The sequence below is a fragment of the Esox lucius genome, chromosome 14 (genome assembly GCF_011004845.1).
Source record: "Esox lucius isolate fEsoLuc1 chromosome 14, fEsoLuc1.pri, whole genome shotgun sequence".
In the NCBI taxonomy this organism is placed as follows: domain Eukaryota; kingdom Metazoa; phylum Chordata; class Actinopteri; order Esociformes; family Esocidae; genus Esox; species Esox lucius.
Window position 1 is genome coordinate 26,672,572 of NC_047582.1, and position 12,161 is coordinate 26,684,732.

A 12,161-nucleotide genomic window follows, 5' to 3' on the forward strand; every position below is an offset into this window, starting at 1 on the left:
CACCAGAAAACAATCTTTCCTCGGAGTCAGTCCAGGCTAATCTGACAACAGAATGTTTATGAATGTGTGTTGTTGGAAAGACCACCTATCTCACCTACCATTGCAATTGCATTTGACTCAGTTTGTACGATACAGAATGGATCACACACACAATTACGCACACACAAACGTACAGAAACACAGAAAAACTGATCAACACACACAACTATTTGATGCAGCAGGTCATTTCATTTCAAAAGCAGAGTAGACTGATATACTCACACTATCCACCACAGTAAGGTCTACGATTGGCGTCCCACTTCCCAGACCTGCAGAGGACAACAACAACCCTTAATAACATCCTTATATGCCTCTCCAACACCCCTCAAATGAGCAGTGTGATTGGCCAGAAGAGCCAGGTGACCTCTCCACTCATGTCCTGTCAGTGTTCCTCTGCCACACTCCAGCAGCATAGCTGAATCCACAGGACAGAGTTTGTTTCCTAGTACAGAGCTATAGCTAGCTGGGGGGGTTAGGTCGATATGGAGCTAGACTTCCTGTCTCTCTATGGACACATCGATATCAAGCCTGCCGTCACTATGGTTACTAGAAACAATGTGTGTGTTTGATATTTTGAGGCGTGTGTGTGTGCTTATGTTCCTGTTTTACTATTTGTGTGTGTGTGTGTGTTAATGTGGGTAGTAATGTGTGTGTGTACAGGTTTTATTATAATTTTGACTCCCAAAAAGCCTTGCAAGAAATGTTAACTGAGGAACATTTTACATTGTGGGTAAAACAAGGTAACCTTTACCCACGTTCTAGGTAAAACAACAATGTGTGTATAATGTCCCTAAAGAAAAAGCAGCCCACCCAGGAGAGGGGAAATGAGTCCCAACCAAACCTCACTCACATGCCTGGTATTCTCACAAAGGGCTTTCTGTGTGTGTGTGTGTGTGTGTGTCTGTGTGTGTGTGTGTGCGCGCATGTGCGTGTGTGTATATGTGTGTTTGTCCCTACAGGCGTGCTAAATCCAACTATTCACAAAAAGAGAAAGAGTTGGAATTTAAACTAGAATGTTAAAGTAAAACACCCTGTTCTCTCCAAGCATCTGTGTAGCTTTCCTAAGAGGCGTCCCAGACTATCTGTACCAGACACAGTGAGACAGCCAAGACAGCCATTATGGCAGACGAAAGGGCCATAGAGTTGACACAGAATCAAACTATGGTAAACGCCTCTTCTGTCTACTGTGTGTGTCTGTACGAGTGGGTGTTTGTGTGCATGCTCGTGTGTGTGTGTGTGTGTGTGTGTGTGTGGGAGAGAGAGTGTGCATCTATACTTTTATACCAGTTCACATTAGGTCATCCAGTATTGTCTCCATTAAGAAGTTTTTACCAGGGAGGCCTTTAAACACAAAAAACCCCAGAGAGGAGCTTTTCCCAGAAATACACACATACACACATAAACCCCAGACACAGACAAACACATTCCCCACAGCCTTATCTTTTTTTATCATCTCGACTGGTTAATAAAAAAGGTATTGTGTGGCTCAGCTGGTAGGCCATGGTGCTTGCAACGCCAGGGTGGTGGGTTTGATTCCCATGGGGACGGTAATAAGACAGCATGAGAATATATTACTCTAAGTCCCCTGAGAACACTGTAAGGCCTCCTCAGACCAAGGCACCGTGACTCCTCAGACCAAGGCACCGTGACTCCTCAGACCAAGGCACCGTGACTCCTCAGACCAAGGCACCGTGACTCCTCAGACCAAGGCACCGTGACTCCTCAGACCAAGGCACCGTGACTCCTCAGGCCAAGGCACCGTGACTCCTCAGACCAAGGCACCGTGACTCCTCAGACCAAGGCACCGTGACTCCTCAGGCCAAGGCACCGTGACTCCTCAGGCCAAGGCACCGTGACTCCTCAGACCAAGGCACCGTGACTCCTCAGACCAAGGCACCGTGACTCCTCAGACCAAGGCACCGTGACTCCTCAGACCAAGGCACCGTGACTCCTCAGACCAAGGCACCGTGACTCCTCAGGCCAAGGCACCGTGACTCCTCAGACCAAGGCACCGTGACTCCTCAGGCCAAGGCACCGTGACTCCTCAGATCAAGGCACTGTGACTCCTCAGGCCAAGGCACCGTGACTCCTCAGACCAAGGCACCGTGACTCCTCAGACCAAGGCACCGTGACTCCTCAGACCAAGGCACCGTGACTCCTCAGACCAAGGCACCGTGACTCCTCAGACCAAGGCACCGTGACTCCTCAGGCCAAGGCACCGTGACTCCTCAGATCAAGGCACTGTGACTCCTCAGGCCAAGGCACCGTGACTCCTCAGACCAAGGCACCGTGACTCCTCAGATCAAGGCACTGTGACTCCTCAGGCCAAGGCACCGTGACTCCTCAGACCAAGGCACCGTGACTCCTCTAACTCCTCTGTGTACTGTGTGTGCTTTGCCTCACAGGACCAACAACGTAGTCAAACTGATCTGGTGCCAGGCTATCATCACCAGACAAAAGACAGAGTACTAAGTCCTGAGGTGTTTCACGCTCACCTCCATCCCTGGAATCACTTCTGTGGACCTCCTCTCTATCACTGTCTTCCAGCTGAACATCACCCCTTAGTGCTGAGATCTGTGACACAGACAGGACAACCGGCCCTTAGTAATCAGATACTGATCTACAAACAGTACATAGCCCATACATTCAATGTCAGTGTTTTGATTATATTATAAAGGTGTGATGACAGGAAAACAGAGTAATTGAACAAACGTAATTCTCACTTCCTTCAGGCCTAAGTATTTCTTTAAACAGCAGCAGTAGTTACAGTTTCTCCATGAATGCTCACAGTCGTACAAACGTTATAATCAAACACAGCAGCTGGTTGCTACAACAGCATTATGCAACCTAATCTTTCACCAGCCATATTATTATGTCACTGTGAACTTACTGTTGTTCAACAGCTAGGTAATAAAACTGTCCCATTTGCGGTAATCATTATTTTTACGACCGTTTGAGTGTATGTAAATATGCTGTATCTTTATGTGCTCACCCTGTAGTTGCAGGAATTACAGAGTCCCAGTCCAGGTGTAAAGAGGCTTTTAAAAGATTGCCAAGTTTGCAACTGGGACTTAATGAATGAATCAACCTAAATTAATTATAATTCACATTTTCCGATGCAGGAAGATGTTCTTGCTGTAGCAAATTGGCTCAAATTCAGATATGTTAACTACAATATCTGCAACACATTCTGTAACTAAACTAAAAATGTTAGCCACATAAAACACTAATAGTTTTTCATCATAATGAATTAATTAGCTAATTACCCATGTACTACATCTGGGCTTCCCCACATGGTCCAGTTTTTTTTCTTTGTTTAGCTTTTTTTATTACAATGTGGTATGTTATACTAATCAACAATGGCACATACAGATCATCTGCAGTGATAAAACTAGCTGTAAAATGCCAGAGGACAGCTCTGATGCAAATGAGAATACCTCTGATTTGTATTTGCCTCAATGACATTCAGGAACTGAGCTACGACTCTAAAGACATACGTGAAAAAGAGGGCCTAGGTTAAGATATTGGGAATGAGTAAGCTTCAGTTGCTTTTGTTTTTCACCCAACATCTACACAACCTTTTCCTCCCTTTCCACTCACCTCCCAAACCACTGGGCTCACCTGAACAGGAGAAACCTGGGGAACCCCCGAGGACTACCCCTTACCTGTGTGAGGATGTTGTCATCTGTCAGTTTCTCTCTGAGGACCAGGATGTTGTCCAGAATGTGGCTATCAGTGCCACCCAGGAAGGTTAGGGTGAGGGAGCGTGACCCAGGACAAACCCTTAGCAAACGGGTCCTGTCGGCCCACAGACACCACGTCCTGGCAGGGGGAGACCCCTGAGATGAAGGAGGGCTGTATGGATGTGAAGTCGGGAAAGTATGCTTTAGTCATATTATCGGGGTCGAAACAATCACTCACACTGATAACTGCTCTTGGGTTACTGCCGTAACATTGAAACTGGTTCTTAGAGACAAAAACATAGACAGTAAATTACAAACTTCGTAAATTCATAAACATTATGGTGATCTTTCCAATGAGAGGGCGGAAACCCACGTGGTGAGTGCCGAAAAGAGAGTATGGTCTCCGTTCCTCTGAGCCAGCTGGAGGGGCGTGTCCCCCTCCTCATTGGGCAGGGTCAGTAGCCTTTGGCCCCTGGGCAGGGATATCAGGAAGCGCGAGAGGTGGAGCAAACCCAGTCGCACCGACAGGTGGAGAAGAGTCTCCCTTGGCTGGTGCTCTATAGAGAGTGCCACAGAAAGGGGTGGGATGGAGAGAGAGACAACAGAGTGAGAACGGGTGGAGACGGAGCAAGAGAGAAAAGAAGGGGAAAGGGTCAAAGCCAAACAAGAGAGGAGGGAGAGACAGATGGCAAAATAACACAGTGAAAAAAGATAAGAGACAACAATGTGTTCCCCCCACACCCGCTCTCTATACATAATCCTGCTGAGATGGTAGGGCTGACATGAATGCGAGTGAATACACTCGGACTGCACACAAGGGAAATGGCATCTCCAGCTAGCACACACCAACCCTACATGCTGTTGCTAGCATACGCAGACATCCCCTATAGGACTCCTGTAGCTAACACACAATCCAGACTGGTGTCAAGCTGAGTGAAGTCTAGACTATATATGGAGAAGGCATTCCAACCAGGGAGGGCTGGCACTTTATGCAGGTGTTATCTGTTATAACAGCTCGTTAGCGTTCCACATGTGTTGTAAGTTGTATTGCAAAAACAGGCTTGTAACTAAGGGCGGGGTCGGTGAGAACAAAATCAGTCTTGCATTAGCCTTGTGTAAATGTACCTGTTTGATTTGGGCAGCTTTCCTAGGCCTGTCCTCTGTAGTGTGCACTCCTATCAATCAGAACTCTGTGGGCCCTGTTCAAACGTAGAGCACTACATGAGCAGTAGTGTGGCATTTGAGACGCCGTGTCAGTCACAGTTTGTCATAGGAGACGGTAAGTGTGACCGTAAGGTTCCCTCCCTCACAATGACAGCGGAGGAAGCCATTAGCAGAAACGCTCAGAAACAAACACCACACACAACCGACTGTGTAAACCTGCTGAGCATGTTTTAATAAAGCCAGTGTTCTGGATGAAACAGGTGACTGCAGGGTGGGGTAGACACAATTCCTTCCTATTTCACTGTGTTTTGATTGGGAGAAAACACCCTGGATGACTTGGTAGTGGCTGCCGACACACTATTCCTGTAGGACAGAGGAGTAGAGTTGCTATGGTGAAGGCTCAACAAATACAGTATACCATCCCTGACTGGAACATTCTCTCCGTAGATTCATCGAAACAGACACCTCTAATGCAGCACAATGACAATGAGTACGGTGTCACTTTGACCACAGTGATTTGTTCTCTACCAATTTGTGTCTCTCCTCACTTCAAAACACACACACGCAGATTGGGGTTTTCTGTTTCCGAGGAACCTTTTCCTGAAATACCCAAATCATGCTGATATTTGCTTAAGGTGTTTCAAGTGCGATTCAAGTGTGATTCAAATGCGATTCAAATGGTACAGACTCATCATCCATGGTACAGTTTTCACAGATAATGCAACAAGAAATGTAATATAAAAAAATGTATAGCTAGGAACAAAAATAAATAGGAACTAATGTCCCTCAGTTGTGGATGATGTTTTTATAGATTTTCCTTCAAATATATTTTATTGAACACAAATAAATATGCAGTACATTAGTTTTTTTTAATCTCTTACATTCTGACGATGTTAGCATTCTGTCACTGATAAACAAGGTCCTTAAACATGGTCCATAAACATGGCCTTACCACCAAGACATCAAGATGAAGGCAGCCTCTTTTTCTGAAGATCTCAGCTGAGATGTTGTGTAAAGGTTAGTGGCCAATCAAGGTCTTGTAGATTAGGTCATTCAGGGAGATTCTGCAGAAGACCACGGCCCACTGGGAACCTGACAACACTGTCTTTCCCCATCCACAAATGTGACCGGCACCAGGGTGCAGTTACTGAGAACACAGTCATCGATGAACTGCATCTCACTACTGTCTGGATTTTTGGGGCTTTTGTGAGCCTCCATTCATTTTCTGTTGGCAGGGTAGATTGTGCCTCAGAACTAAGGTCTGTTTTTTTTAAGGGTATAGGATGTTGGGTTCTTGACAGTAGCTTTGAGAGTTCTGCGTAAGTTCTCTAAAACAGTTAAAATTACTTTCACATTTTCAGTACTGAGGTTTTTGCTCGTGAAGCCATTGGTCTGGGCCACTTTTCATCTATCCCACACTTTAAAGCATGTCAGCTAGTTCACTGTAGGTCATTCCAAACATCTGTGTTTTATAGTTAAGCACAAGTTACTTGCCAGAACCATTTGATGGTCTACCCAGAAGTCTGCTTCTTACATTACACAAATAAGCAGTAAGTCCTTAAGATTACCCTGTCTAAATGTGTGATGTTTTATATCGGATGCCGGTGTTCGAATCGGAGAAGCATCCTTGATGCTGGGTATACATTTGTATTGTTGGAATATCATGTCAGTGATGGTGAAATTGTGTTCTGCACACAGGCTGAGAGGCACTACGCCTTTGGAGGTGATCAGCTCAGCGCCATGATCTCCAGTCACACCATTACAGGTTTGATTGCTCCTCCGACCTTTCTTGTTAAAAAAAAAATCTAATCTTGGAGTTTGGTTTTAAGTTCTGGTCAAGTGCCTAAAAGAAGAAAGTCTTGCCCGAGACCACCTCATTAACTGAACCCTCTTCAAATAGCCTGGTCTTTCGGAATGTTGCTAAATCCACATTGTAGCGCCTTAGCTCATTAGCAATAACTGCCTCTCTATGCCGCTGTTCGAATCTGCGGTTCAATGCCGCGGTTCTATGCTGCGGGTGGTTTGTACCATACCTGACATCCATTACAGTCCTTAGCTTGTATTTCTTTCAACCTTGAGGTTGGATGTCCTGACAGCCAGGTGCAGTTTCCTGTCCGGGCCCAGTGTTAAGTTGAGGCCAATTTTGTCTAGAGCCTTCCCTGGTTGGGCTAAGCAATGCTGACCCTGAAAAGGTCTGCTTGGATGCATGTGCGCCCGCCAAAGCCAAGTGTGACTCCCAGCAATGACCTTTAACCTGTAGCGACAATTGGCCTGAGCTGCTACATATCACTGTAGCGGATATTGGTTCTGGTGAACGACCAGTACCTCCTCACAGGAGATTGACACCACTGGTGCCAGGCTATTTCTGCATGCAGCACAGGTAATAGGCCATCAGGAAGTGTAGATGAAGGTACAATACCTTTCAGGTCAAAGTTCAGTCAATTAATTTTTTTTTATTGACTTGTGTCCAGTAAATGATCTACAAATTCCTTACAGACATCAGATTTACTGTATGCCTCATTTGAATATGCTTTTGTGTTCTGCTTGTAAAGAGAGACAAATACAGATAGAGTGAGAGAGAGAGACGAAAACAAAGAAAGAGAATGAAAAATCGAGAGAGCAAGAGGGACAGATGGAGAGAGGGAGTCCGAGGAGAGAGACAAAGCAAACTGAGAGTCCTGTCCCCTAATAGGGACTGACAATCAGGCACACAAACAATACAGGCCCTTTCTGAGGAGATGACAGAAATTCAACAGCACGATTTAACAAAAACAATCAGCACTCTTGTATAAGAAATTGCGGCTGAACTTGGGTCTGTGGCAAGAGAGCGAAGAGACATTTCTCCTCCCTTCTCTTCTCAGCATGATGAGTTAAACTCCTTTCCTCTGAACGCTTTCAATCACTAAGTGTATTTAGGCTTCATCTGGATCCAGCCATTCTGGTGCATCTGACTGCTGGTCGTGGGGTTAACCTGTCTGACAAGGTCGTGCTGCACTTGTAAAGGCACTGTTTTTGCAATCGAACATAAGAGGGCGTGGTAATTAAGAGGTATTTTCAGTCGTAGCTGATTACCAACTGCACAACCTTGTATTACAAAGAGTGACATAAACAATAATCTGATGTAATTATTCATACTATATCACCCCTCCCCAGACACAAATCTAGCATTGCTATTCAAGCTAACTGGTTGTTTGTTTATGTTGAAATTGACTTGTTTATTGCGTTGAACATTGGGGAGTTACCCAAGTACTATTGCCTTCAAAGAGGAAATATTCATGACAAAATATTGCGTTGTTGCCCAAGCCAGCTTTTCGCTCTTTCGATCAGCATTGTTATCATTTTAGTTGCTATGGTCACTGGGCAAACGACGATGTACTGTTGACAGTGATAAAGCTGTCCGTAGTCCTCCAGTTAGCACTTTACCTGTCTCCATGAGCGAGCACACATTAGCCACGTAGCTAGCAGAATCACTTAAACCTTTCAAAAGAAACCAGAGAGACAGTAGAGCATCAGCGTTTAGTTTCATTTCATTTTCATTTTCTACTTTGTATATACATAAACAGTCTGCTGATGCACGACCTCGCCAATGTAAAAGGAAAGTTGTCTGCCTTGTCCTGACACAAAGAAACGGGCCAATACCAAAGAGACTGCCATTCAAAATAGAAAGAAGGAATTCTATATCGGAAAAGCAGACAACAAGGTTTGTGACAACTAAATAACGACGAGTGTTCGCAAATGAACACAGACTACATTTGAGAAGGACACTAGAAATACGCCCCCCAAAAGATTTCAAATCCACACCCTGAGCTCCTTGGAAGAGTGCGTGTGTGTGTGTGTGTGTGTGTGCAACAAGAGGACCCTATCTATGGTAAGTACACGTGGTGATGTTCAGACCCTCAGGAATACATAAGGGACGCTGTGTGATGTTACACCTCACTATACACAGAACTGTTGCCAATGACAAGCTCTGAAAACCATCTGAGTAGTGATACTTTAAAGTGGCTGTGTATCCTGTAAAGTAGCAATACTGATAATATTTTTAATTGGGGAAATAATATAACTTTTCTTTGTGATCATGGATAACTGTCTCTCGGCATATCCTCCTGCCTGGAGCTGATTGTAATCCATCTGACATAGGCCCTAAGGTGCCAGAAAGCATCAGGGGTAAGCTAGCACACTCGCTGGAACTGCTCCAACTGGGTGGTTCAAGGTCAGATTTCCTCCCCACGACAACGCAGAACACACTGACCCCACCACACGGCCAGGGCTCCCCCACTGCCACACACGGCCTGTTTTGTGGGGCCTTTTCTGTGTTAACCAAGACGGATGGTTGGTTACCTTCTGCAAGTCGGCTGGCCTTGCCGCGCCACTCCGAAAGGTTGTCAAGGTTTGCCACGGCCTGGGTTATCTTCGCATCCATCTCCCTGAGACGAATGTCCACCTCCGGAGACAGCCTGGGTCTGCCACCTCCGCCCTCCCCCTCCAGGTCTGTGTCCTCCAGACGGATCCCTTTTCCTCGGCCAGCGCTCCCGTCACCCCCTCTGTCCCACTGCCCGGGAGCTGCTGAAACCCTCTTAAGGACCTCCACGTGGCTCCGGGGACCCAGACAGTCGCTGTTGGCCAGCAGGTACTCTGACACTTCCTGTGGAGAATCACAAATGTATTCTAAGGACGCTCTGCCTCCACAGGGCTTGAGTCCACGATACGCTGTGACACAGACGGTCTCCTGGAGATCATGACCTGAGGAGGAAAAGCAGAAAAACAGTCATCTGAGAGTCAAATATGCCAAAAATGTGGTGTCCATCTGGTAATGACATCAGCAAATGTCCTGCTGACACAGAAGTTGTCCTAATATGGGTACCATACAGCAGTACGCATTTTCATCTTACAAATACGATTTCCATTAAAGCCTGAGAAACACCATCAATGACTGACTGGATCTTCATATGGTAAGGCAAACTGATGGGACTCACCAGGGACAGTGAAGCATAGAGACTTTCCATCCCCCGCTCTCGTAGCTATGGTAACATGGGCTAGTCTGGAACCTTCTAGAACCACATAGAACTCATCCTGTTCTGGTTCCCGGTCTATATCTGGAACCTGCAACAAAGCACGGACCTCCACCTGGCCCTGAGTGTGGGAGAGAGAAATAATTAGTAATTACATGTTGAATAAGCTGCGTTTTTTTGTTAAGTTAGCAGCTTCAGTATTTGAAGATCGCAAAAACAGTCTAGCTTGAGAGACTACGGTTTGAATGTGTGAAAGCATTAATTCGTTGTATTCGTTTTGTAACAGGAACGGAGAAGATGGACACCCCATCAAGACATTCCAGTGACTGTTTATCAAAGCTGTCTGTCATAACGTATACTCTCCGAACAACTATAAAGAAAACAACGCTGAAAAACTCTTTCTCCTGCTCGCTTTGGTCTGAACGTACGTTTTCTCCTCTTCATTACACCTTTTTGTCATTTCAGATGGATCCTCCATTTCCTGGATTGTAAGAGGCTCTTTGGAGCTAATGATGAAGGAAGACAGAGTGGGAGGGGTGAAAGAGAGATATACCCCTTGCTCTGACTGTGGGAATGCTCTTCTCCATCCTTAGCCCTTACTTCACACTGCAATAAACTGCCTCTTCAGTTACAGCGTGAAGACAAGCTAGCCATCCCTCTTCCTCACGTCTTTCTCCTTAACTGGCCCCTCTTTCTTGACAAATCTCTGTTGACTGATTCTTCCCTATTTCCCCACTTTTCCCACACTTTCTCCATCTCTTGATTTCTCAGCCCTCTCACTCAATCTATCTTGGTCTGTTCATCACTTTCTTTCTTCTCACTCTACAGTCTCTCCTTTCTTCCTCTCTTTTTCCTCCTTCACATGGGGGATTTGGTTTCCTTCCATAATTTGTATTAGTGGAGGTGGAGCCCTCTCTCTCTGAAGGAGAGAAGGGTGGAATACAAATGACAGCAGTAATTCGACACCCACATGAAAGACATCCAATCACACGGCAGTATAGACACTGAAAAAAGGTGAGGATGGCCAGACCACTTCAACACGTCACAGGGAACAACCTTAACCTGTCTAGGGGTTATGCACAGAGCTTTTCTGATCTCGAACAATGCTTTCCCACACTCATCGTCATGACGAAACACAACATAGACCTGACTGTCTATAAGGTCAACGCAACATATACCAACAAAGGAAAATGGCCAACAGATGGCAAGGAAAACGTCACGGACCAATAAGAACACTATGGCAACCATATTTAAAACTCGTTTTCCAGAGAAATAATCGGGACAATGCATTGGATAAAAATAGATAAACCAGACATACAGTACGTTTTCTATCTTGGTCAGACTGAAAAGTAAACCTCCGGAAAACCGAGCCTGTGTCTTTGACACCAAAGGGCCAGGGGTAAGGGAGAGTAGAGTGGGAGGGTAATACGCCAGACTGACGTGACAGTGTTGACCTTTGCCCTGCTCCAAGCTCCAGACCTGCCACATAATCACTCTGTGACACTGAATTATTAAAGCTGAACTCAGCTCCCCTCCCTATAAGGCGTGGGCCTTGAGGGCTCGCCCAAAACACGGTGCTTGTTCTGTATGCACACACGGGGGCACTGAACCAACTGAAACAGTCACTGTACGTACTGAGGTGAAAAACACATCAACAACAGCCCAGAAGACCCATCTGTGGACTCCAGAACACCAGGCGTCATTAGATCACTCCCACCAGAGTGATCTCTCTCCTGAATGATTCACACACACACACACACACACACACAGGTGACGTCAGGGGAGCCAGCACTGATCAGGTTTACTGGGACAATAACAACAACAAGCTCACACTAAACAACCAGGGTCCTGGACACATGAGGCCAAGCAGCCTCACAACCAGAAGGATGCGCTGACTTGACTCACCAACACACACACACTGTGCAAAAAGACCCACAAACACACACACACACACACACACACACACACTACAACACGAACACGCGCGCGTGCAATCATTCATTAATGTACATCAACCTAGCCTATTTTCCATGGCAACGTACAATAACGGATGAGGGATGCAGGCAGCCTGTGTAAGTGTTGTGCCAGTAAACAAAAGGGCCAGTAAACAATATCCCTTGTTTAAACACCTGAGCCAGTGGGGAAAGAAAAGGTGTCAGTGTGCCCTTGACCAAGCCATGGCACCACTAAATAGGCCTGGTAGTCTCACTGGTTAAGACGGCCCGCTGAATGACTAAACTGTACAATGTACATTAACAACTGGTGT

The 12,161-nt window shown here is 45.9% G+C and overlaps 1 protein-coding gene across 5 annotated transcripts in view; it reads right to left on the minus strand.

Annotated features, from left to right (window-relative positions):
- arhgef28a (Rho guanine nucleotide exchange factor (GEF) 28a) overlaps positions 1-12,161 on the minus strand; it is a 58,427-nt gene that overhangs the window by 34,736 nt on the left and 11,530 nt on the right. For all 5 annotated transcript variants that reach the window (XM_010899272.5, XM_010899271.5, XM_010899270.5 and 2 more), the window contains exons 3-8: positions 9,860-10,016; positions 9,225-9,626; positions 4,096-4,279; positions 3,705-3,894; positions 2,535-2,613; positions 262-308 (exon numbers count right to left, since the gene is read on the minus strand). In XM_010899272.5, the coding sequence (XP_010897574.2) occupies positions 262-308; positions 2,535-2,613; positions 3,705-3,894; positions 4,096-4,279; positions 9,225-9,626; positions 9,860-10,016 (1,059 nt within the window). The remainder of the gene's footprint in view (positions 1-261; positions 309-2,534; positions 2,614-3,704; positions 3,895-4,095; positions 4,280-9,224; positions 9,627-9,859; positions 10,017-12,161) is intronic.